This window comes from Drosophila guanche, unplaced genomic scaffold (genome assembly GCF_900245975.1).
Source record: "Drosophila guanche unplaced genomic scaffold, DGUA_6, whole genome shotgun sequence".
In the NCBI taxonomy this organism is placed as follows: Eukaryota; Metazoa; Arthropoda; class Insecta; order Diptera; family Drosophilidae; genus Drosophila; species Drosophila guanche.
Window position 1 is genome coordinate 3,225,995 of NW_022995754.1, and position 27,107 is coordinate 3,253,101.

Consider the following 27,107-nt stretch of genomic DNA (forward strand, 5'->3'; position numbering starts at 1 on the left):
CATGTGATTGGCAATGGTTCTGTAGAGAAAATCGACTGGTCACCTTAATGGAGAACATTATTTTATTTGTCTTTTATTTAAGCTATTACTAAGCATATTAGTAAGTTTACTAGTTACATTTAGAGGCTTACTAGCGATCGCACACGAATTCATGACCAAAACTAACCAATTTCGCTGGCCAAAGGGGCGCTACAGTCTAGTGCCCGTTTGGGCATCGCAATTAGCCCGTTGTTGGGTGGCAAAGCTTAACCGATGATGGGTAGACTTTATGGCGATCGAACGCCCATACTTTACACTTGTTAAATTACATTTTAAATTAGTTAACTTAAGCGTGCAATGTGTATAAAAAACTGTTAACTAAATTGCAGTTTGTTATCTTGTTTCGCGCGACTACTGGCAACCAAATCGGTTATTAAAATTATGTGTAAGCATGTGTAAAGCGTAGAGTATACATTTACGTATATATAGAGCATATATATTTTAGTTCTTAACATTTAATGGAAATGTGTTTGCGCGTTTTCCTTTAATACTACTACGACGCAAGCTAAATAATGGTGAATCCCCATACTCCTCATTGTCATCCTTCTACTCCTCCCCTTAGAATAAGCCAATTTGTTTCAGATTGTTCTTGATGATCACATCGGTGACGGCATCGAAGACGAACTTCACATTGTTGGTGTCTGTGGCGCAGGTGAGATGCGTGTAGATCTCCTTTTGGTCTTTTCGCTTGTTGAGATTTTCAAACTTCATGCGTATATAGTTGGCCGCCTCCTCAAAGGTGTTGGTACCTGCAATAAATAACCAAAATTAGACACCTTCCTCTGCTTTCTCTGTGCACAATCTTTTACCTGAATACTCTGGGAAGCATATCGTCAAGGGAGATCGCTTTATCTTCTCCTCAAACAGATCCTTTTTGTTGAGGAACAATATTATGGATGTTTCCACAAACCACTTGGAATTGCAGATGGAATCAAACAGCTTCAGTGACTCGATCATGCGATTCATTTCCTCATCCTCGGCCAGCACCAGATCGTAGCCTGTGAATCAATAAAGAAACCAATTAAAAGCTGCAGCTAATAGTTGTCCAGGGAAACCTACCAGATAGCGCCACACAAAATATGATGGCCGTGACGCCCTCAAAGCAATGAATCCACTTCTTGCGCTCCGATCGCTGGCCGCCCACATCAAAGAGTCTGTTGAAAGGTGAAGATATTACAATTAGTATTCTAAACGGTCCATGAGGGGGTTTTAAAACTCACTTGAAATGCAGCTGCTTGCAGGAGAAATGTGTCTCAATGATGCCTGTGGTCTTGACACGCGTGCGCAGCACATCCTGCTGGGTGGGAATGTAGTTGGGCTGCGCAATGCGGTCCAGGGAGTTCAGATAATATCCCGCCGAGTCGTTGAGCTGGTATTCCCGAGAGCGAGCAAACGACTGCTGCACCCCGCCGTCCGACCAGAGTTTCTTCATCAGCAACACAATCTCCGGCAGGAGAATGCCCTCATCGGCGGCCGAGGCGTGTGTGAAGAACTGACGGGCAATGTCCGTCTTGCCCTGATCGGCAAACTCAATCTTTAGCCTGCCCATGGCACGTATGATGACCATGAGGCTCTGTACGGTGTTGCTGTAGACCACGCGGCGATATTCCTCGCACTCCTCCTGCGAATAGCCCGTCTCGTGTATGATCTTCATTTGCTTCACTATCGTGGACTTGCCCGACTCTCCAGCTCCTGCAAATCAAATGGAATATATCAAAATTAGAAATATGAGTTCCAAATGAGTGAGCTCATGCAAATCTTCAGTGGGCGTGACCCCTCCTCACATTCGCCAAAACAATTGGGCGCGTACAACTGAATGAATCAGTAAATGTATGGCAATAGCAATCGGAAGGGGTACAAGCGGCAGGCGGCAGGCGGCAGGCAGTGCCGACTGACTCGAGTTTTATGAATGAATGGAACGCCGGGGAACGATGCCACAAAAGCGGTTCAATTGGCAGCGGGTTCAAGAGGCCAAAAAGCTCGCTTAATTGCGCTGGTCATGTTGAAATGAATGAATGAATAGCAACTCCAGCTATAGATTGATATAGATATGTGCAGGCTGGACTATTGTTTACGACTCTTAAGCTCATTTCGTTACACTTTGTTTTTCACGGAGAACTTGTGCAAGGTTCAATGAACCCAAACCCTGCCCCTTAGCGTTACTTGAAACTTATCAAAAGTGCGCTGCGGGGCCATAAAATTTGTACAACTTACAAGCTCAGAACATGATATTTCATTATTTTGCTGAGTGTATCGCTTTCGATGGATAAACAATCATTTAATCATGTTACGTGCCTTCTAGTTTCCCTTTTGCCACAAAAATTATTGTGAGAAATAAACAAACAGAAATGGCACTCTGGGCTACCGGTCTGGGGGTTTTTTCATTTATCAAACGATATGTTGGGGCATTGCTGCTGGCCTGCAACACAATGGCGCATTAAGCCAACTTTTTGTCTCTGTTGTAGCCTTTTTTTTTTGTGAGTGCCGTTTTTCTGCAATGTGTGGCTGCTCCCAGAGATACAGTGATGGTTAGGTAAGCGTCAGACTGTACTTTCACTTTTCGCTTTTCTTTGCAGCGCAGGGCCATGGCGGTACTTGCAGTGTATGATTATTTTTTTATTTTGTTGCAAATAAATCATATAGTTGATTTTTAATTTAAGCCAAGTCCGAACAATGCGCACTAATTTAGCCATAAAGAAAAATGCCATTAAGGAGAGGGACTGCGAAATGACCGGCCAAGAGAGGGGTTACAAAAATAGGCAGCAAGATAGAGAGAGATACAGATAATGACCGAGAAAACGGTAGATGAAGGCCCTTGCCAATCTGCATACCAATGGTGGGCATTAGTGGATATGTTCAAACTTGCCACCGAATGAAAACGAACCGAAAACCACAAAAGCGAACGGCGCAAAAAAAGGTCAATTTAATAATACAAACAACAAAATCTGCACACGTGTGTGTGTGTGTGACTGTTGCGTGCGGCTGCGTATTCATTTATCAATGCACCGTTAACTGTGCCAAACCAAAGGGAAGCAGAAAGAGAGAGAGACAAATATCAAACACAGAGAGCAGACAAAACTAAAGAGAGGAGAACGGGAGAGCGACAGCAACAGCAACGGCGGTTAGCACAAAGCGTTCTTAAGCCACATTTACAACCTCATTATCATCCGCATGATGATCATAATCAAACGGTATTATAATGAGTCTCTGCCCTGGGAGCACCTTCTTCTACACACACACACAGTATGTTTGTAGAATAGAACTAGAAATGGTGACTAAAAACCCCGGGCCTGGCGAAAAGATGGAAACAATCATACGGAAAGAAGTGCTTTGCGCCATGAGTAATCGTGTTAAATGGCGCCTGAACTCTGTCTCTCTTATCGAAGGGGTAGCAGACTCGTGAAGAGAAAAAAGGGAAATGTGTTAATCAGCGGGGAGCTTGAAAATTTTCTGATAGTTGGGGGAGCCACAATTTAAAAGTAAACAATTAAATCAGATGAAATAGAGCCATAAAACGGAAACGGCAACCCAGCTACTTTCACGCAAATCTGTCTTATCATTGAATTTCTTTTTATTTTCGTTTTATAATTTAAAGTTCCATCAATTATTGAACTCGAATCTGACGCAAAAGGTCGTTTAGCGATAATTTTGATAAGCGTAATGCATAAGAGGGTGTGCTAGGGGCACAAACATATTGAAGTGTATCTGCTATAGTATATAAATTCATAAAAAATATTGTTGATTAAGTTGCTGTGTTGACAGTCTGGGGGTTTGATGTGTTTTTGGTATCATGTGCTTGCTTTTTCGTTCTTTTTGCTTTCTTCGTATAATTTTGCAGCCAGATATTGTGTGTATGTGTGTGAGTGTGTAGTATATAAGAAGCTTACTCATGCCCCAAATGCGGTTTAAGCGCACTCTCCCTCTCTCACGCTGTTTCACACTCTTCAAAGTAAATGCAAATATCGTAAAAAATACAATAACAATTGACATTCTTTTTCCGCTCAACATGAAATATTTTCGTGAGAGAGAAAACAGAAGAAATTGTACAGCAAGAGAGGGAGAGTGGGAGAGTGACAATAATTTGAGTGAGGGCTACACTTCAACTGTTGTTTGGTCAGACACTCCCCGCATGACAATAGTAAGCATTTTTATTAAATTTACACAATAAACGCAACGTTGGGGGCTGCCAATTCCAATTCCGAGTTCAGTTTCAATCCCGGGCCACAGCCGCAGTTGCCATCGCAGCTGCATTTGGTGGCGGGGCCATTTATTTGCGCTAATATCGTTCACCCCACTTTAAATGTCAGTACAAATGACAAAGCAACAACATCACCAGCAGCACAGCAAAGCCCCCCTCCTGGCCAATTAGTCTGCTTCCACTATGCTTTGTGTGTAAGAGTGTGTCTGCGTCCGAGAGTGGGGAGAAAGAGTCTGTGCAAAGAAGAGAGTGCGCGACAGACAGCCCAAATCCAAGGTGTATTTATAAAAGGTGAGGCGTTCCACATGCAAGCGACCATTCTGGAAGCACTGCCTCGCCTTATTTCCATATACCTTGGGCAGACAGAGATGCATGCCGTTTGAAAAATAGCATCCCGCAAGCGCAGCAGCAGCAACACCAAACAACAAACACATCGGAGAGATCATAGTAGTTTCAGTGCATAAAGAAAATACCCTAAGAAGTTTTTCCCGCTCCCTGTAAAGGAAAATCAACCCACACAGCTACTACAATAAAGTCGCAACAATTGTTAGGCTGAAAAATGCAAGTGGTGCAAGGTGTTTTCTAGTTGCCCATATATAAACCAGCACTGGCTTCAACACTCTGCAACAGGGTTTGTGTTTGCTATTAGGACAGCTGAAAATGGTATGGGGATAAAAGAAGAGGGGATATGAAATGTTCACCAGGGGATGAAACCAACAAAGATGTCGGGAAATGCTTCCCTAAATTTCCCGAAAACCGGTTTCTACAAACATTCGACTGCTTTCCACAAGCCATTTTATGTCGCCCAGTGTTTTCGATATCGTTCGAGAGCACACAAATAACACTTGGCTTAGCCTCACTTCCTCCCCCCGACATTCCTGGCCACAAACAGATGCCTTAGTCATCATCATCATCATCATGATGGGCGACGCTTCATTAGCAAATCAACAGCAGGCGGCAATAGTGCAACAAGATTGTCTCAGGGCTTGGAAAAAACGTCATTCCATTGTTTTCCAAATTGCATGGCAATGAAAATGAAAAGTACGAACGCACACAATGGCGTATAGTAGCGGAGTTTGTAGAAATTTAATTGCAGAAGGTTAGACGAGAGCCGCGGCTTTTCATTTCGCTGCAACGGAGAGTGTCGGTTGACGTACGGGCAGGGGCAGGGGCCGCTACGCAGAGGTCGGGTCAATTGCGATACGATACGATGGCGCCGCAACGCTTGAATGCAACGGGCTGACGATGCAAGTGCCAGACCTCGACGCACCACCAACTACCATCTACCGCAGATCAAAAGAGCCACAAACATGTTTCGGTTGCCAAGTCGATGGCTTGGCGCCCCACTTGTTGGAGCCAAGTGCGTGCCGGCGACGATGAAACTGAGATCCGAGTAACGCAGTCGCCGCCGCTCCGCTCCGACATTTGGTTTCAATTTACGTTCAATTCCCCTTATCGGCAAAACGAATTATTAGACATGTGCATTGCATAATGGCCATACAAAGGGGAAGTCTGTTGAGCATACACATGGAAACGCCGCCGCCCGAATCTGGGTCTTCCCATATCCTGGGCGCAAAACTCACCACAGTCAAAAAATACAGAAAAACCCACCCCGCCCCATGTCGAGAAGCAACAGAAACCAGGCCAAGCCTCATATTCTGACCAAACACTTTGAAATTAATTGCATTTTCAGAAACATACTGAGTAATATATTATTTGGTAGGGGATAAGGAAATAACACATTAGAGACGCACCCAAAAGCAGCAGTTTCACCTCCGAGGCGGCACGTTCGCCCTCAGCTCGCAGCGCCCGATCGATGTTCTTCGAACGTTCGATGGCTTCTTTATCTCGCGCTGTACTCACGGCACAACCCATTTTCTTGCTTTTATCGCACTACGGCCTTTAATCCAGAGGTTGGCAGCGATTTCACTGTAATTTTTCGTAGTTTTCACTGGCGTTTTCGGCACTTTTAATTGGCGCCTCTCAGATGCGTCTGCGCGTCGGCTGTACACTTTTTTTGTTTCCTTCTCCTTCTTTCCAACACACACACACGCACACACTTGCGCAGAAGCGTACGCACACTCGAAAGGGCTACGCAGTCGTAGCGGCTATTTAAATTTGCAATATAAAATGCAGTTCACGGCTTTGATCACGATGTACCGCTTTTAATTTAACGCTAGGGCGGGCAATGCCGTTTATTTCTTGATAATATAATCCGTTCACTTGGGTTTTCTTTCTTTTTTTGGTATTTAATGAATCAGTCGATATTTTCTTGAAAAGCGTATGATCGGTGCTTCTGTCGATATTTTTTATGAGTGTTGCTATCGATGGTTTTCGATGAGGGCATGCAAGGTGTTGCATTATAAATGTTCTTATAATTTATACAATATGATGCTTAGTTAAAAACTGTAGTTGTGTGTAAGAGTTAAACAAATTAGAATTAAAAAATAAAATTGATCGAATGTTAGAGGTATTAAATATTTTGCTTACACTTGTGGCTGATTTGTCTTTTCACTTATGACCGGTCATCCAGTGCACAATAAAGTTGCACGTGAAGGAACTGTCCATGTATTGTCCACACATATGATTGCTATTGTTACTAGGGTAACTAAGATACCTATACTATTTGCACTATCGATGGAACTTTCGATCGATATCGATAAAACATACCTAAAAATACCTTCTCATTTAAAAAATATACAGTAGTCTTAAATCATGTTCCTCGATTTTTAATTTGTATATGATAGAGGGCCAAAATATATATCAAGCGCCAACGGAAAAGACCTCCGCGAAACATTTTTTGTCAGAGTTTTCTAGAAAAACCATAAACACTTACTCAAAAAGTTTATGTAAGCAAAGAAAAGTTGAATAGGTCAAATTAAAAACACAAAAAAGTGGAATAATTATTAAAGATGGTAAAAACATGTGTAAGGTTTCTGTGTTCTCTATGGGAACTATTTATTTCCGCAGGGCGCGGAATTTAATTTCAGCAAAAAAAAATATCAAAATATCGAATATATCGATGTTTTTGCAGTGATATCTTTTATATTAATTTTTACAAAACAAAATATATCACTGACATATTTTTAAAATATTTAACAACCCTAATTTGATATTACTATCTTGCAAATTATGGTTGGGAAAACATCGATAGTTTCAGGTATTCCCTGCAAGGTAAATCATCTCCAGTCGATATTTTATAGAATGATCTTCTGCGCGAGAGTGCTGCCAACTTGTGTTTCGTTGTGCACAACCGTTGGCGGTCTAATTTGAAAAGTATAATTTCAAACAAAAATTGTGGGCTGCCAAACAACATAATCATCATGGGCTGTGTGCCCTTTGCAATGCCCTGAGTTTATTATTATAACGTTTCGGGGAAAAATAAACAAGAAATTGTGTTCTGCCTTTTTGCCACTTTCCCCTTTCCCCACAATATGCAAGCAGGCCGCTGAAAAAGTTCTCAGGGCCCGACATAAATAATATTTGCTTTTGGGATACGATCCCCACTCAAATTATGATTCGGCGGTTCCTGTGCGGCCCGGCCAAATGTTTGCAGTTGCATTTGGGAACTAATCGAAGATCGAACGAACAGAAAGTGTCTGCAAAGCGGTCGTGGGTGGGTGAGAGTGGGACAGCCAGCTTTCCTCAACCAATTAATCTAAGCAAAAAGATAAAGCGACAGAGAGGGATAGGAAGATGGGCTCGCAGTGCAGAAGTTTTACTTCCACCGGGAGACGTCGTATGTTGAGAGGGGTGAAGGTGTGGATGAGGGAGGGTGCGGAGGCCATCAACGGGTCATGATTTACACATGTTTACACGAAATGTGCAGCGGTTAAAGCGGCGGGGTGGGGGACGATCCCGTATGAATGAATGATTGCAGCTCTGTGCTGTGGCTGCTGCTTCCTCTGCTGCACCCGCTGCAGTCACTGCTGGTGTTGCTTTTGTGCTGTAATTTATCCAGCTAGAGAAATATGGATTTATGCGGTTAGGATAGGGAGTGAGATGAGTGTCAAGGAGGGGGGGTGCATGTCAGGGGGTTCATCGCTTTGGGTGGTCGCTCGCTCCCGCCTGCAGAGGCGCATGCAAAGCGCATGCCTTTCGCGTCGCTGCTTACATTGTTATACCCTCGCAGAGGGTATGATGGTTTGGAGTATGCTTATTTCTTGCCAGATGAATTTGAGTATCTATTTGATGAAAAAAACCATCCTACTTATCATATAACTGATGGCTGATGGATCTGCTAGGGTATCTAATGCTTCGGTAGCCGTGGTATGGCTTTCATTGATTTGCTGTTTTGCTGATGCCAACAAATTTGACGATTTGACGTCGGCATCGCTCCGAAACTTCAATCGCTGCGCACAGCAACAACAACAACAGCAAGAACCCAAAGAAAACACAAACTGGAAGAAGAAGGAGAACAAAAAGAAGAAGCAACAAGAACAACAAGAGCGAAGGCAATTACAAGAAAGGAATGGAAGGCCTTGAAATAGATATACAGTTAATCTGAACATACACACACATACACTCACACACATGCATAAGTGGGCGAGTTTGGCACATGTGTTGGTTGTGTTTTGGGCAAACTCAAGATTAAGAAGATTAATTTCCATGATAATTTGGGAGCACGCAATTCGAAAACTCTTTCGACCCGTTGAAAGGTTGAACATTCCAACAGACAAAAGTGAAGTGAAGCTGCAGACTGCAGACGCGAAACGTTTAAAGAGTATTGATGGATTCTTCCCGCCCGTCGCCCCCTCCTTACATCGTCTGTCGCCCGTCACACGTCGTTCGTCGAATGCATCATTCCATTGATTTTCGGCACTTTTTCAAAAGCCTTCAATTTGCCGACAAGTAGACCAAAATAAATTATGGAGTTGGGAGCGGCTGGATAAACCCCGACAATTGGAATGGGAAATCAAATGGAATTTCAGTAAGTACTCTTCTTGAGTTTTCCCAAAAACAAAGCAACAACTGGATTTGGTTTTTGAGTTTAGTTTTCCATTGCCAAGGCAGCAGCCAGTGTAATATTCGAAACTTCAACATAAATTCGTGAATTTTTTTTGGTTTTGTACATTTAAATTAATCGCAGTGCAAACATGTTTCGCTTGACTACCACTTTGAAACGATTTAGCGACATCTTCGTGACCGCTCAGCGTGCCAAATGCAATCAGAAGGATTCCTGCGGTAAGAAGGAGGATCCCTGCAAGAAGAAAGATCCTTGCGCTAAGAAGGAGGATCCCTGCAAGAAGAAAGATCCTTGCGCTAAGAAGGAGAATCCCTGCAAGAAGAAGGAGGATTCGTGCGGCAAGGAAGATGACAAAAATAAGGACATTTGCGGACGAAGTAAGTCTAATTTCCTTCCAATCATCTCGTAATTATCCCTTCCCCTACCCCTCCACAGAAAAACAGCCCATGGGTCCCAAATGCAAGGGCGGCAAGAAGTAAAATCATAAAAATGTAAAGAGAAACGAAACCAAATTCATCGCAGAAGGCCAAGCGAAACACACTTCTAATTCCGATACCACAATTTTTAGTAATCCAAAAACTCTATTCCTGCCCCATCCAACGCTATGTTTCTGCTGCTATCCAAAACTACGCTGCTGATCCTGCGGCATCGCGTGTCCAGTGGACCCAGCATTGGGCTATTCAGCAAACTCTTGAACAAGTGCGAGGTGAGACAGAAGGATGCAAGTCCCGAGGTGCTTGAAGAAGACAAGGAACCCAAACGATAGAAGGTATGACAAGAGAAGGCGTAATCTTGGAGTACAATTTGATTTTACCCTTTACCAGCAGCGAGAGCGAAATAATGTGTTGCCGGGGGCCCCCATTTTACAGCAAGATCATAAAACGCAACGCAGACATTATAAAGCCATAAAGCAACAACTAAAATCACAGCAGAAATAGCCCAAAAAACTACAGGCAGGAGGCACTACATAAGACAAGTGATAAAAGTGAATTTCCAGGGGCAGTTTACGATGCCATATGAGAGATGCCAGTGCCAAATTGAAAGTGAAAACAATTTTAAGAAATACAGAGACTAATTTTGGTTAAAATTATAATTCTAATTGTTGCATTTATTCTGTGGAATAACTGCATTGTATCGGCTAGCAGGTGCTTAAGAGAGAGAGAGAGAGAGAGAGGAGAGGCAGCCCCACGCAAAATCGACTGCGATTTCACAGCGACAAAAGTTCAGAGAGAACGGGAAAGTCCATAAATTTCAGGCCCGAAGGTGGGTGTATGCTTTTCGATGGTCCATAAACCCCAGCACAGCGCCTGCCACTCGTTGCCCCGCGTTCTTCCTACAATTTTTATGGCAATTCAATTGCACTGGCACTGAATTTTGTTTCCTGCTGCTGCTGCTGCCTTTGGCTGCCCCCCCTCCAACGTTTGGTCGCCGTGCAGGTTGCAGCCGTATGGCTCTGTATTTTTGGCTCTTCTTTTTGTTCTCTCTTTCCAAGGCTTAATGTAAACAACGGATAAAATAAAATCCCCCTCCCCATAGCAGGCACGGGCACGGTTCGCACTTGTCGGCTCAATAGTTGGGCATAGAATATGTTTTTTCCCGATTTTTCCAATTTTCCATTGCTTTGGATTGATTGCTGTAATGTATGGGCAACTCTCGTTTCGTGGTCTTCCTTTTTTTTGGGTAATTATTACTTTTTTTTTTGCGCCCAATGTAAACAAAACGCAGCGTCTAATTTTAGTTGAAGAGATTATACGCTTCTCTTTACGATTCTGCGGCCTCATTGGGTTGGCAAAATGTTCGAAATTGATTGGAAATATGAGGCAATCGAGGAACTTTATGTTACCTCTGGGCTTGGTAATTGTGGGAAAAGTTAGAGAAATCTTTTGCAGGATTCGTTTATATTTGAATGCTAGTCATTTTGCCACAACTTCGTCTGACATGTGTGTGTGTGTGTGTGTGTCTCAGTTCTCTTTTCCTTTGCCCTCAAAAGGTTGCTGTGTTTGCGTTTTTGGGTGTTGGGTTACAGCTGCCCCATGGCTGGAGAGTACGACGGGGCTACCGACTGCTTCTCAAGTGCCGACCACACATTAGCCTTGATGATGTCCCATGTTCCATGGCCCAGGCCCCGGCGCCACGTCAAAATATTTGTCGTCAATTGGTTCGATTTATGGTGTGGATAATTAGGCGACTGCTGCGTCAGGATGTCGCCCGACGTTCGATTAAACCATAGGGAAATTAACATTTATTTTTGGTATGCTGTGCTCTGGCCTTTCTCCACTTGAACATGATATTGGTCTGGGCAACCGAACTGTGTTTTTCCTTTCGCTAATGATCGTGTGATGATTAGTTGTTTGTGCTGTTTGAGCATGTGGATTGAAGGTGCTTGAAGGGGTAATTCATCCTTGGACAGGCAGGAAAAGTGACTGAAGGAAGTTCAAGTTTCCATGAAATTCTGAGCACTAAAATGTTGAGCAAAAATCACATGACATTTCAATGCTGCCCTGGCTGCCACGAGCACATTTCACCCTCAACTCGGATCAATGGATATTTTTAGGTCTCACAGGTGCGCTGCCCTCGAAGGCCAGAGACCAAGACCCATAAAAAATTCACGCACAAAGCGGCTAAAAGGGGAGCGCGGCGTGGAGGCCAGGCAGAAGAACAAAGAGAAAAGCGAACGACACGAAGGAGCGGGGAGGAGCAGCAACACACAGAGCCAATGACGACAATGAGCGTCAAATGAAATGAAACAGATGCCACAGATCCCCAATCCAATCGCAGGAATAATGCTGAAAGGGAGCCCCACAGACTGGCCGATCGGCTGGGCATTTATCACATAATCAGCTGCTGCTGATGCTGCTGCTTCCTGCCAAATTTGGCCAGCGAGAGATTAATTACTGCCAACGTTGCGGAATCGGGTATGTCGATTGCCTGCCCCAAGTATCAGCTCTGATGTGCAACCTCTGTAGCTCTGTGTTTCCTGTGCTGCCCCTGCCCTTCTGCTGCTTGAGTGAGTCAACGCATTCTGAAGTACCGGCTATTAAACTAAAAGCTAAACAGCAAACGGCAACGTGCCCCAAAGTGTGGAAATGGCTTTTTGTGCGAGGATCATCGCCCCCCCAGCCTCCCCCATACAAAGTTTCATGCGTTTTTTCTCTCTCTCTCTCTCTTTTGCCTTTGGCATTCTGTGAGCTTTTCTCTCTTTCTTCTTGTTCTTAATTTTTGTACATTTGGCGCAATTATTGCGCACCAAAATGGATCGCAAGTCCATAAATTGTTCAATTTTATTGCCGCCCGCTTCGACAGTTGAATGGCGCGGAAAGCGCCAATAGAGCGGGAGGGAGGCAGAGAGGTGGAGGTGGAGGTACAGCTGGGGGGTAAGGTAATGGCATCTGTACTTTTACGATAGCTGCCATAGTTGGCATAGTTTGGCAATGGCATCGACTAAAACGGCAGATTCTTGGCCATCTTGCGCAACGGCAAACGGCCATCTTGGCTACACACACAGAGACACACACTCACAGCGGCAAAAGGTGTTTATGGCCACACCCAGAGAAGTGCCAAAAGTGTGGCAATCGCTTGGGTCACAACAGGAGGCACAAAATCGTAAGATCCCAGAGCCAAAAGATAAAGAAGAATTTTTGTTAATATCATTTTTACATTTTTTTTACATATTTTTTACATTTTTAAATGTAGTTAATTGTTTAGAAGCGTTTGCGGCCTGTTTCAAATGCGGAAGATGATCAAAGTTTTATTTGAATACTTTTCGCATCAAAGCAAAAACACAGGATGAGCCGCTGCATCCGTGTCTGTTTACCTGTAGAAAGTTTTCACCAATCCATCCTCTGTTTACACCCGCAAAAGACTTTGTCAACCAGAGAACGCTTCGAACGATATCCGGCAGGAACCACTCAATGCGGAAAAACTGAACTGAAAGTGCTGCCGTTTAATGGGGAATTAAGCGTTTGAATCGCATAAATATTTACAAAACCGGGCAAACAAAGTCGTGGGAAACAACAATAACAACTTAAGAGGTTTATAGTTAAATCAAAAAAAAAAAGAAAATAATATTTTGTTTGTGTATTCGAATTCGGGGTTCTTTTTTTGTTTGTGGGCCAAGCAACACGTGATCGTAATCAAAAGAGAGAGAGCGAGAGGGAGATTGGAGATCATTTTGAGATCTAAGCAGCAAATTGCACACACACATTCGAATATGTAAATATTTAAACAAAATGTTGGTCAGCCAGTGGCTGGCGCTGGAGGGGGAGAGCATGGGATAGAAGTTTAACTAGACGGCATCATTTTCGGGGCAGCAACTCTTGTGTAAATATTTGGAAATAAACGAGATGCACGGTGAAAAAGAAGGGTTTACCTTTTGGGAAAATGTGACAAATTCGTGCAGAAAATATATTAAAATTCTTCGTTTAAATGCTTGGAATATTCATAAATCTTTCCTTAAAAAATTTAGCCCATTTTTTCAAGTGTACTCTTTGCTCTCTCTCCCTTTCTTTGGTCTGGCCTGTTTGATTATTTATTGTCCGCAAACGCGAAAGGCGGACAGCAAACTGTTTAATAATCAGTGGGCGTGGCATCGCATTTAGGTGCAATTGTTTGCCTTTACCAGTTGTTGTAGGTCAGTGTGCAAAAACAAATCCAAATGCGGACGCTGCTCCTTCTGCCACTACTACGAGTGTATACAAAAGATGGTTCCATGAGATTATTGTGTGTGTTTAGAGTACAGCGTTTAATTGTTAAATGTTTATTAAAACTACAGTTTAAACAATGCCAAGAGAGCTGCAAAACTGGAGCAGAGAGAGAGAGAGAGAGAGCAACAGATTGAGGGCATCAATGGGATTGGTTATGGTTTTGTGATATTTGATTGTGGATCAGCAGCAGCAGCAGCAGCAGCAGCAAGCGACTACCCGTCGTATACATAATTTTGTTTACAAACATCGCCATGGTAGTAAACAATTTTTGGGCCATTTAATAACATTAAGATTCAAAAAATTAAAAGCAAAACAGAGCCCATACCATAACATACCATCGACCGAACTCACGATCTATGCAGACTTATCGCTTTATTATGATTATCTGAACTTGAAAAACGAAACAGAAACAGAGAGAGAGAGAGAGAGAGATGTGGAATGATGACGGCTTTTGTTTGGGAATTCCCTTGGACTATGTTTATTATGACTGTGGCTATTCCTCTGAAGAGGATCACACTCAGGAGCAGATGTGCTAAGCGAATCGATTCCATGATGGCTACTGGATCGGAGCGGAACTGTTGACCCAGTTATGGGTGACGCACATGGAGCGCGATGTGTGGCCGTTTGGTCAGTGCATTGGCTGGAACGCGGCTATAAATAATTCGACATAAAGACAAGATGTCGTACCGGGAAATGCAAAAATAAAACCTGACAGGGATGCCGTGTCCGGTGGGAGATTGTGCGATTTGTTTGAGATTTTTTGCTATTTATAAATATATTTTTGACCAAATTACTGCCTGACTGAGTCATCAAAGTGCTGAGCAGAAGGATCAGCATCTAGTTAACACCTTACTCGGAATTGGAAGCACCTTAATAACGTTCATCCATTGATCATTGATCATTGATCATGTTTTCTGGGTAATACCAAAGCAATTAATAATTTCTCGCTACAGTTCCAGGGTCCATGATCTATTGGGGCCTGTTTAATTTATTCCTCACTCGACGATAAATTCCTGCAACCGAAAACAGCAGGCAACAAAATAAAAGCGAACAATAAGTAGAAGTAATAATAATCAAAAGTAAAATTAATTTATGGCCGCCAAAAACCGCAAGAAAAATGCAGAAAAGTGAAAAATATCTTTACGCTCCTCCAATGGCAACTGGGGAAAAAAACTCGGAAATTGCTTTGGGGCAATTCGTGGAAAATGGCGAGTGGCTTGCTATGCCAAAAAAAAAATCTCCACAGAGATTAAAATATCTTTCAGGCTGGCAGAAAATAAAAGTAGAACCCCAACGGCATGAATTTTCCATACCAAAATATTCGATTTTCGCCCCCCGTCCGTTCGATTTTCTCAATCTGATTGCCCTGACGCCTTCGACAAATAGAATTTCGTGAAATATAAACAAAACTCCGCCTCCGTGTGTCTCTCTCTCCCACAAAATGTATCTGTATCTCTTTGGAGGTTTTCTTGCTTTCGTTTTTGGGGAATGAATTGAAACGTTGCGTTGCCCCATGCGCTGGCTCTCTCTCACTCACTCTCGCGCAGAGGCAGAACGTCGCCATCACGGTCGCGTCGGCGTAGTGCTGACAGCAATGGCGGCACTCACGGCAGGGGAGGGAGCGGGGTGCGTCCCGTGATCTGGCAGAACGGAGAACAGAGAGAACGACTAAATCAATTAACAGCTCGTTTCGAATGCCGCCAGCAGCCAGCCAGCAGCCACTGCGGCTTCCTTTTCCTTGGAATCCGTAGACCAATTCTGTTTTTGGGTTGTTCGATATTACGGCGCATCTCTGGGTTTTTCCCGGCTATTTATTAACTGTTGACTGCACACAAAGCACACAGCGGGAGCTAAAACTCAAGGTATTTTGATCGGAAATGAATGAATTCCGTGGGTTAAACTTAAACCAAGAGAAATAACAGAAACTAGAGTTGCTTTTTCCACTTTTAAAGTTCCTATTGGATAACGGGGTTTTCTTTTAAGTTTACCTTTTGCATGCCATTGCCGCTCTCCAATAATAAAAGTCATAAAACTGCAAGCATTGAGCAAGCTCATTCCAACGGCAGCAAGAGAGCCGAATAAGAAACACACACAGACAGAAAGAGAGCAAAGCGAGAGAGAGAGAGAGAGAGATCCACGAGAGAGCGCGGGCGTTTGCTTTGCGTAACTAAAAAAAGAATTCCGTTCAAGTGGCGGCGGCGGTGGCGTCCAGCCAGCCAGCAGAGGGATGCGCTGCATTCACTCGATCGAACAGAGCCAAAGTGAACGGTTCATTTAACGGGACCACGGAACGGTGTATCGGTAGACACGTAGAAACTAAAGCACAACGAATCTCTCTCTCTGTCTCTCTCTCGCTCTCGGAAGGAGTACGTACCTGCGCGAAGCGAAATATTGAAGGGAAAAAGTTGTTGGTTAGAGTGAACCATAAAAAAATGATAAAAAGTGAAGAAGTGTCCGATTTGAATGGTCGCTCGGCCATGAGTGTGGACCAGCTGGGTGGTGGCTCCGGCTCCTACTACCATCCACATCCCTTCACCCACCCACATCCGCATCATTCCCATCCGCCCAGCCATTCCGTGCACCTGTATCGTCCGGGGAATCTGCTGCCACCCGGCCCGGTTGGTGGCTATCAGACGGCTGGCATACTCGGCGGCGGGGAGTCGCCCACGGAGATGATCGACGAGAAGCCAAACATCGAGTACATGGAGCGCAAGTACTACATGGATACCAATGGCATGGCCACGCCCACCTCCCAGCACTACAGCCTGAATGCGCTGCACAGCATGGGAACGCCGCCGTCCTCGTCCAGTCCCATACCCCCATACGGTGCACTGATGACGGCCCACACCCATTCGGCGGGCTCCGTGTCGCCGAACTCCAGCTCGAAGACGCCCACGGATCAGGAGATGCAATACGTGAGCTCATCGTCGGTGAAGGCGCCACCACAGCCCATGAACCACCAGTACACGTCGACCATTAAGTACTGCTCGAACAACACCATTCTCAGTGCCAATGATTATCAGCTGATGACCAGCCACGAGGTGGATCCACAGCCACAATTGCAGCACCACCAACCACAGCCGCAGCAGCAACAGCAGCAGCAGCACCACGAGCATCATGAGCATCATGAGCATCAGGAGCAGCACTCGCCACAAGTTGGTGTTTACGTCACGTATACACGTATCTCTGCCTCGCCCACGCAGGTCATCAGCAATGCCCACGGCATGTCCGTGCCGAATTACTCCAGTGCCAGCTCCTCGCCAGCCAAGTCGCTCAATGGCTCTGACGCCTCGCCACCGGCGCAAGCCATCAGTCAGGGCAAGTCGGGGCAGAGCAGTGCGAAAAGCCAGGATGCAGCCACGCCGGATACCACCAAGAAGTCGGGCACTCGTCGCCCGGAGAAACCTGCCCTGAGCTACATCAATATGATTGGACACGCCATCAAGGAGTCGCCCTCGGGCAAGCTGACACTCTCCGAGATCTATGGCTATTTGCAGAAGAGGTGAGCTAAGGGGTTCCATTCGTGGCATAAACTGCAAGCTGATGCTCAGAAGACCTCTAGAAATAGGGCTAAGGGATAAGTTGTGCATCTGCATCTCTAGTTCAGAGAAAATTCATTAGCTGGGACCCACAGTAATGATCTTCCAAACTCTTCCAAGTGTCTCTTGGAGTTACTTTTCCGCGTAACAAATACCAAAGCTGGCCCGTCACTGCCTTCTCAAGCTCTCGAATAACACGCGCTGGCACACGGAGTAGACGTGAATGTGAAAATGTAGAACCAAAGATAAGAGGGGGAACGGGACTGGAGCCTAATGGCGATATCGACACTGGGAACGCGTATCCCCGAGCCAGCAGACACACACACACACACAGGCAGCGACGATCAATGTCGTTGGGGGTTTTATTTACTTGGCTGCCTGCCCCCTTAGTGGCTCCAATGCGCATCCTTCAGATACGAGTATCTCGTATTTCTCGGCGGCGTGTTTGGATTTTGATTTTGATTTCGATTGCGATTTCGGCGACGAGACGGAAATCCACTTGAGCTGTGTCCGAGTGCCAGGCAGACGAAGCCATGCGTGAGAGGCTTTTAAGCTGACATCGTTTGATTGTTGTCCCCTCACGAAATCACAATTTTTAATTGAGTTTTTTTTGCGAGCCGCAGCCAAATACATAAATAAACGACCAATTGTCAACTTTTGTCTTTGGGCTTTCAGCTACGAGTTCTTCAACGGACCCTATGTCGGCTGGAAGAACTCGGTGCGGCACAATCTCAGCCTGAACGAGTGCTTCAAGAAGCTGCCCAAGGGCATGGGCGTGGGCAAGCCGGGCAAGGGCAACTACTGGACCATCGATGAGAACTCGGCGCACTTGTTCGAGGACGAGGGCAGCCTGAGGCGTCGTCCGCGTGGCTATCGCTCCAAGATCAAGACCAAGTCGTATGCAGGACACACGAATGGCTTCTACGCGGGCAGCTATGGTGATGCGGGAATGGTGAGTAGTGCACGGACACAGCTCCAAGACACTGTCCTAAACTGAACTCTCTCCTGCAGGACAATGCCAACTTTTATGCCTCGCCCGCTTATGGCAGCTATGACTACAGTCCGGCGCCCAATGGCGTCGCTCCGGCCGGCGCTCAGGGCTTTGGCGATGCCTGGAATGTGCATGCCGCACACACTGGCACTCCGGGTGTGGGCATTGGCGGTCTGCCGCAGTACTCGAACATCTCCTGCCTGACGGGGGGCAACAATTTGAATGGATCCTCCACCCCGCCAATGGCTCACTCTGCCCTGGGCATGGGCTCGGGGCCGAGCGCCTCTCCAGCTGGAACTGTGGCGGCGCTTCAAAGTGATTATGCGCCAGCCGCCAGTCTCGTGGCTGCGGGCTATTCCTATGCAACAAGTGGCAGTGGCCTGGAGAACGGTGAGTGCAGAAGGGAGAAGGGCTTGGGATGGGGCCAGCAGCAGTGCCTGGGTGTTCGCGTCAATCAGGGTCATATAATTGCTGACGGTTCACAGCTCGGATTACCGCCTCAAAGTCGGAGGCAGCACAACATATGGTAATCCATTCCACGGGCTGCTCTACTCTGCCTGTTCCGTTGATGAACTTTTTATAGTTGCCGCCGCTGCGTCGCGACGCAGTGTGAATTTTAGCGCCTTGTCCATAAAAGTACAAAAAGAAGACTTTTTCCCACTTTAATCGGTTTCTTTCTCGCCCGGCAGGTCTCCGCTCCCTAACGCTGCAGCAGCTTCCCGGCCTGTCCACCATTCAGCATGCTCAGGCTCAGGCGCAGGCGCAGGCACAGCACCACCATCAGCATCATCATCATCATCATCATCATCATGGATCCATGACGCCACCGCCATCGCAGTCGGGCAACCATGTGATCGATCACTCGCCCATTGATCGCAAACCGGTTTACCTGCCGCCCATAACTCCGCCCCCCACAGCGGTGGCAATCAATGGCAATGGCAATGGCAATGGCGTTGGTGGCTACTACGATGCGCTCAAGTATGCCAATTAGCCACGGGAGTGACCCCATAAATATTACCTCAAAGGATAATCATCAGCTTAATTAGGCTCTAAGTAGTGGCAAAAAAAAGATAGAACAGCAATAAAGAATATCTAAATAATAAATTATGTATTAGATTTAGCAATAAATGCAACAAAACATTTATAAACAAGACATACAGACATACTACAAACAGCGAAATTGAACACCAAAAAACTATCAGAGAGAGTTCTTTATTCTCAAATAAATAAATCTTGACCTTTGGCTAACAATGTGACTTGGCAATTAAAGGCAATTTAAAGGCACTAAAATACCTATAGCTAATTTTTGATTAAACCAACGGCAGGGCTTCTATTGCGTTTATTTCCTTCTTTCCAAATTCCGTTTCCCTCCACGAAAAAGTAACTTATTTTGTCTCAATCGATAGATTAATCGTTATTACCTATCGTTTCAGGGCGCAGTTCCAGTGCAACTCGGCAACACTAAATCAAAAGTAAATCAAAATCACTACTTATAAAACTACTATATTTGTTGACATTTATTTGGCTTCCCAATTGATTGATCAGCTTATATATGATATACATTTTGTGGCATAAATTAAAGCAATTTAGCATTAAATGCATTTCTTATTATGTGGAAAAATCACAGTTACGGTTCAGTGTCGAAGCGAAAGCCCAGCCACGGTTTTCCAAGCCTTGTTGGGTTTATCTTACTCTGTTCTTTGTACATTTTGCACGTGCTCTCCACGACTTTAATTTTAAATTGTTCAAAATACGGAGAATTCCCTGATGGAAGCCCCACAGAACGAGGAAACTGCAGTTCCTCCAGCGAAGAAGCTGCTGCAGAGGGTAGCAAAGTGAGGGGGAAGATTGACTTCCAAGAGGCTTCTTGCTGCTTTTGGGACAGAAAGAGAGCGTCCTCCGACAGTGAGTCTGCCCAGAGAGTGTTCGTTGCGGCGCTCGGCCTGAAGCCCGTGAAGTACGTCGATTGGCGACACCTACATTTGCTTTGGCGAAACTACCCGAACAGCCTTGGAATGAAGCCTTGGTTTCAAAGGTAGCTGTCGAGTCTCCCCGACTCTATTTATTATTTTTGTACCATTAGTGATTGATTTTAATAAAATAAATGTGTTTTATTTTGGCATTTTTGATTGTTTTCTTAGTACTTTGATCCAATTAATAGAATGAAACGGTTTTAAAATCAGTGCTGTAAAACGCACGAACATAGCATATAGAACAGCCAAGAAGAGAACCACACCGAACCGAGTCTAGCGGAGACGCCAACCAGCGTAGGTGTCGCCACAGAAACAGAGAGCTGCCAGACAGCTGCAATCAATAGATTTGTATGAAAATCACAAATGGCTCTGGCGAATGGAAGGAATCACGTTTAAAATCACACAATAAATCACATCATTTCAAATGCAACCCAACTGCAGCTGAGTTTCCCATCGTTGCGCCCTTCTATTGCACTTTTTCTGAGTTCGAGCCACACGAACTTCTCCGTTGCATCGGTGCAAATTTTGTAGCTCCTTGTAGTGCACAGATCACGCATCCAATTCCATCTTAATTGAACCACAATACAAAATAGATAACAACTTAAGCCCACAGCCAGTGCACAGGCGACAAGGTAATCTGCTTAAAGGCTGACCATATTTATGACATATTTTAGGCACAGGCACAGGCCCAAGCAAACCAATCTCATTGTCCGAAAGATCAACAATCCAATTATTCTGTTAATTGTCTCACCTTTATGGGCAAATTAAAATCCTGCACAGAGTCAAATGGACCCACAGACCGCAGCTAGCAGCTCGCAGCTCGAGTCCAGGCCCAAAAGGTGACCATTGTCCTTCCTCCGACCGAGAGAATGGGCAGCAGCAATCGCATCAAGAAGTCGTCGCCGTTGATCATTATCGAAGGAAGGACGAGACGGGGACACAGCTAACCACAGACACAAAGCAGGGACAGAGACAGGGACAGGGTCGGGCAATGGGATTGGGATTGAATCTCAGCTGAAAAGCCAAAGACAAACACGAAAAAAAAGGGAAAAACGGCAGCCGGGCCGAGGCGAAACGAAGTTTTGAGTGAAAAATTTTACAGTCAAAGGATAATCGGGATTAAATCTTCTTGAAAAGTTAATGTTTACACACGCACCTACCGTTGGCGATGAGCGAAAAGAGAAAAAAAGATGCAAAAATTATGAAAATATTGTCACAAGTGCAGAGCCAGCAAGGCCCAGGCCAGCACAGCCAGCCAGTGCAAGGACTTGGGCCAGAGTCGAGGTAGGATCCGGGCAGGACAATTGCAGGCGGCAATCAAAACATGCAATTGTCCATTTCGGTTCGTTACGCCTCGAATCGAATCGCAGGACTCTCCTCTGGAGCTCTCTGAGGCCGAGCCGTCGTAAGAGGATTTGCGCGTCAAGTAAACACACGAAACAGGACGAGAGTCCGTCTGGGTCTGGCTCTGGCTCTGGCTCTGGCTATACGATAGGCTGCTGCAAGCCAAATCGAAGATGCAGCAGCATCAGCAGCAACAGCCTGCATAAATAAATAAATAAATAAAATGATTTGAGCATTTTTATTTTCGCATTCCAGCAAAAAAAAAAAAAAATGGGAGAAAACGAAAACCAAACCGAACCGAGAACATTTTTCTTTGCGTTAAAACAAACAACGTTGTGGGCCTCTTCGTTTTCTTCTTTTTTCTTATATTTTTTTTAACCACAAAAATCGTTTGTTGCACTCTTATTTATTTTAAATTTATGCGAAAATTAAAAACGTTTTTCGCAAGGATTTTCAGCTGTCGAATGTTTTGATAGACGAGCCACAACGAATATTGTATTCGTTATGGCCACAATCGAACAAAAATACAGAGACCAAACCGAACCGAACCAATCCGTAGCCCGTAACTCGTATCTGCTGTGCATTTCCTTTGCCCATAAATGTGGAAATGTGTGGAAATGATGGAAAGATTTTCCAACAAACTCCCTTCAGCATCTCGAGTTTGTCGCGCGTATTTCCCCGCAACAAATAAACAGAACAAGAAATAACATGGCAGCGTTTATTTATTAAATAAACACTAGACCAGGCCCACGACTGGAGTTTTGAATGGAGTTCCCAACTGCCTGGTTAGGTGTTTCATGAATGAAATCAATCGCAAAGGGGAAAAATATTGTTTGCTTTAGGCCGGCTTGCAGGTAGCTCTGTGGGGTAGGGAATATCTGCTGGATATATCAATAATTTATAGCTCAATGAACTGATTGAAGGCGGGAGCTTCTAGCTAGAGAGTTTCTCCCCATGGGTGTGGACCTCTCTTTATCATTAACTTCACTTCTTGGAACACTTTACTCACTCATCACTTAGCCAAAGAGTCCACACCCCGAACACGCGCTCGCAAGCCCAGCAGCCACTGGCAGGGACAACACCCACAACCAGCGGGATGGCAACCACAAAAACCGCAGGACACGCGCAGAATCATCATCATCATCATCATCATAACCATAAATATGATGATCATAATCAATGTGGAAAAACCACGGAGCAAAAACAGAAGCCACATGAAGGATTGGCATTGGGATTGGGCATAAGAGTCTGTCAGGTATTCGCTGGCTAAGCCAAAGGTCTGCCTATGAGCGGCTGGGAAAAACCCCAGCAAAGACTCGAAATTTCATTAAGAATTCCCGCGGCGCGCATTAAAGCCTAAACATGCCTAAAGAAGCCAGCCGCAAAAGTTTTCCAGAGTGAGAGAGAGAGATGTGGATGGATGGATGGAATGGCTGATCAATGCCTAAGCATTGGATGATTAGCATCCGGTGGCCAGGGAAGGTCCTATGCCAGGTAGTCAGTCCGGACTTAGCGCCGGCGTAAAATTGTTTGAATTTCCGCTGCTTATGACCGGAAGATTTTGGCCGCATGATTATGATTATGATTAAGCTAATGGCGGATATTTCCCCAGCCCAATCCAGAACATTGGACAGCAGCAGCCCCTGCCACAGAGCATTTCCCAGGAATAACACAAAATGTGGCAGAGTGTGGCTCTGTGGCTACAACTAATCTGCTAAATTGTCTAGGCAAAATGGAGATGCAACAAAAAACTGCATGGAGTGTAGGACATATCTACATGCATGTATGTAGCATGTATGTAATGGCATAATAAGCTCTGAACCATATACAAATCATACATTTTAATGAGTGCCGAGTGGCAACCCCCGCTGACAACCCCAATCATTGGCAACCCCAACCACTGAAATTTACCGCAAAGTGCAGTTTCGTGCAAGCGAGAGCTCGTGCTGCATAGCTGCATCTCGCTCTATCAATCTCTCTTGCTGTTAGCCACGCCCACTGTTCAGTGCTGCGCAGTCGTTCGCTCTGTGTGTGTTTTCGTATTCCCTTTTCATATTGGTCGTGCTCTGCCGCTGCCGCTGTCTCTGCCGCTGCCGCATGCATATTCATAAGAGAGCAGCAGCAGCAGCAGCAGTGACTGTATTGGTGTGTCTGTGTGCGGTGTATCCGTGTCTGTGTGTTTATCTGTGGCCAGAGTATGCGCATATTTGAAAGATTGAAACCGCTTTATCAGCATTTTTACGGCAACATATTTTCTTCAATTCTGCCTCAGCCTTTCGTTGCTCCTTTTTTTCGGGTTTTCTCTTCTTTTTTTTTGTGGAAATTGTATTTTTCTTGCTGCTTAAATCCGTACCGTCTTCCTCAAGTGTCTGATTAGGTGCACTCCCCTGCACTTTAAAATAAATATTATTCTGCAGGATTACTCGCTGCCCGCCTGCTGCCCCTCTGCAGCAGGAATTGCTAAAATTTAATAATAGTAGCCCAGGCATGAGTTGGTTGCCACATGTTCAACCTCCCCCCAGTGGCATGTGTTGCAAATGGCAAACGAAGCGTTTGTCAGCGGTGTCAACGTGCCGTTGAATGCCTCAAATTGAGCGTGTCAAATGTATGGCGGAGTCAGTTCCCAGTTGATGGCACTTTTTATATGTAAATATGTACTCGGATGTCATTAGAATAAAGGCAGAAAATATGTTGCCCAAATTGACACTTTTAATGCGGCAAAGAGCGTGTCGCAAATTGGCATTGGACTGTTGTCAAGGCTCAAAGTTCAAAGAACTTTCATGGAACATTTCATAGCATTCATTCCCCATAGCCAAAACCTCTGCCTGCCGCTTTTTTCCGAAGTTTTCCAACAGCAAAATCTAAGTTTTGCTTAAAGAAATTTTGAGCTTAAGCAAGGCAAAGTTAAGCACTTAAGTGACAGTTAATTAAAGCAACTAAAGCTGCCACCTACAAGTACATTGTCGCTTATATCCATACATCTTTTTGCATCCACTTTCACTGCCCTTTTTTTTGGGAACAAAAACCGAGAAATGTTAAGTTGCAGTTGGGAGAAACTAAACTAATATTTTCATAGGTCAAATGAGGTGGGGGTTGTCTGCAGCTAGAGACACAGATACAGCTACAGATGCGAATTTACACAGATCCGATAGATAGCGAGATGACAGATGCTGCTGCTGCTGCTGCTGCTGCTGCAACGGAATGGGGCAGGGACAGGCACCCGGCGGACAGACAGGCAATGGCAACTCCGTAAAAATAACATGAGCTCTGTGCGAAAAAAAGGAGACAGAGAGAGACACACACAATCACAATCACGGCGCCAATATCGAAGACAGAAAATTGTTAAATCAGCAGGAGGACACACACAAAAAAAAAATCGGGAAATGGAATGCGCAAAAATGGAGCACAGTAGTCCGGAGTGGAGTCGTCGTCGTTGCCTCATTCGAATTTCAAATGCAAGGCAGGAGGAGGAGAGGGAGGGGAGGAGCACGCTCTGGACTGGACACACACACAAACTCACACACATGATTACCATTTGGATGCGGATTCAGCAGATCCAGCTGCAGCGCAGTGCCCGACATCCTTTGCCCGCTGTAAGATCACATGCGAAAAATTATGTTAAAACAATAAAAATATTTGTCAAAATAATGCGATTGCGTTAATAGAGCCAAATATTATTCTTGTATCAATTACAAACACAGACAGAGAGACACAGAAGAAGCAGCAAGAGAGATAAAGAGAGAGAGAGAGAGAGAGACGGGAAACTGACTTCATTTCAAATGCAGACCGCAGACTTCTTTCTCGTATAGCAACAAAAAGGGTTCGAAAAAAACTTACGCCAGTAAGCAGTTACTTTTTTCATTAAGCAAAGAGAGCATACTACACACATCTACATACTTTCATACATATTTACATATGCCCGCGTGTGTGTTGCTGTCTCTAATAACCAGACAAACACTGCGAACACTCGCCTCGCCTCGCCTCGCCTCTCCGCTGGCAAACACGCACTGAGCGCCCTTGCCCAAATAAACACACACAGAACTCGGCTAAATTTACTTTAAAGCTGACAAAGTCAATAAAAAATATTGTCTCAATAAGCAAAATGCGTAAAAACAGCAGAAAAAAAACAAGAACAAAAACTAAATGATGGCTGCAAAAAAAGACAACAAAACCGCAACAACAACTGAGGGCAAGGACTGCACAGGGGGGGGACAAGTGGAAGATGAGTTCTTATATTTGTACTTGGGGGTTAGCAGGTCACTGAACGGGAGTTGAGGGATGTGTGGCATAAAGGGAAGACATAATTAAAGAAGAGTTGGAGTAGCTTGAAAGTTGAAGGAAAACAGAGAAACATAGCGAAAGGTTCGACTGTAAATATCTACTATTTGCAGCCTAAATAAAGTGCAATTTTGTGTTCTTTTATTTCATGTCTCACGTTTCTTTCTCTGACAACTTTCTTTGTCGCTGTTTCCACTGCAGTTTGACAGCCTCTGCAATTTGCTACACAATTTGAATATGACCAACATCTTGGGTTACTGACCAAAAGGATTCCGCAAATTAAAGCGCCCCCAGGGACAGAAAATTGCCAAATATTTAATTCCTTTTCTTGGCCGCAAGCGCAAAATAAGCTGCAGCTATGCTGCCAGTCACTTATCCCATTTGTCGGTTTCCACCCCTAACTGGGGTGGGGAAACCAACTTTAAGCTGAAATCGAAAAAAGTTTTGGCCATTAATTTATGCCAGCATAAAAGTAAGAGGCGCACAGCAGAGCAGCCACCCACAAAAGCTGCCACCCACTTGTACCGTTGGCTTGCCCAGGTGCCACAGCCACAGCCACAGCCTCAGCTCGCTCGCTCTCGCTCTCTCTCTCTCTCTCTCTCGCTCTGCCAGCTCTGCCAGTGGGTGCGAGCGGCAGCGACGTTTGCCTAGGCCGTATTTTAAGCATTAGTTTGAACAACAAAAACATGCAGCAAGGGGGGTGGGGAGTGGAATGGCAGCAACTATTTTCCCAGCAGAGCGGCAGAGCGGCAGCGACAGAGTTTTCCCATTTCCCTGTAAGAGAGAAGAGGCGTAGCAACAGAAAATCATGAATGGCGTCCCCCAGATACTTTTGTATCTGTGTGCAGGAGTGTGGCTGTGTGTGTACTTTTGGCTGTGGGTCTTCACTTACTGACTGCCGCGGCACGTATTGTTTCCAGCCATTCGGTGGTTGGCCACACTCACACACACACACACACACACAGACGGGCAGACCGCTGCCGCTGCTGCTGCTGCTGCTCTCTCTGCTCTGCTCTGCTCTCTGCTCTGCTCTGCTCCGCGTCGCTGCGACTCGAGCTGTGTGTTATTTCAGTTAC

The 27,107-nt window shown here is 45.0% G+C and overlaps 3 protein-coding genes across 4 annotated transcripts; 2 read left to right on the forward strand and 1 right to left on the reverse strand.

The window, feature by feature from the left end:
* Positions 1 to 39: 39 nt before the first annotated feature.
* On the reverse strand, positions 40 to 26,988 carry LOC117589059 (G protein alpha i subunit). 2 transcript variants are annotated; one of them, XM_034280690.1, is made up of 6 exons: positions 26,973 to 26,988; positions 5,992 to 6,267; positions 1,260 to 1,731; positions 1,099 to 1,193; positions 849 to 1,037; positions 40 to 788 (listed from the first exon to the last, which is right to left on the reverse strand). In XM_034280690.1, the coding sequence occupies exons 2-6, from the start codon at positions 6,110 to 6,112 to the stop codon at positions 598 to 600; spliced, it is 1,068 nt and encodes a 355-aa protein (XP_034136581.1). In that variant the 5' UTR covers positions 6,113 to 6,267; positions 26,973 to 26,988; the 3' UTR covers positions 40 to 597. The 2 variants fall into 2 exon arrangements, with proteins under 2 accessions (XP_034136581.1, XP_034136580.1); XM_034280689.1 differs by lacking the exon at positions 26,973 to 26,988 and having other exon boundaries at positions 5,992 to 6,476.
* Positions 9,244 to 10,134, forward strand: LOC117589067 (sperm-specific protein Don juan-like). The gene is made up of 5 exons (XM_034280697.1): positions 9,244 to 9,404; positions 9,462 to 9,580; positions 9,639 to 9,694; positions 9,772 to 9,972; positions 10,028 to 10,134. The coding sequence occupies exons 1-3, from the start codon at positions 9,334 to 9,336 to the stop codon at positions 9,680 to 9,682; spliced, it is 234 nt and encodes a 77-aa protein (XP_034136588.1). The 5' UTR covers positions 9,244 to 9,333; the 3' UTR covers positions 9,683 to 9,694; positions 9,772 to 9,972; positions 10,028 to 10,134.
* On the forward strand, positions 16,162 to 19,726 carry LOC117589052 (forkhead box protein biniou). The gene is made up of 4 exons (XM_034280681.1): positions 16,162 to 17,408; positions 18,121 to 18,397; positions 18,457 to 18,826; positions 19,126 to 19,726. The coding sequence occupies exons 1-4, from the start codon at positions 16,339 to 16,341 to the stop codon at positions 19,425 to 19,427; spliced, it is 2,019 nt and encodes a 672-aa protein (XP_034136572.1). The 5' UTR covers positions 16,162 to 16,338; the 3' UTR covers positions 19,428 to 19,726.
* Positions 26,989 to 27,107: the final 119 nt, after the last annotated feature.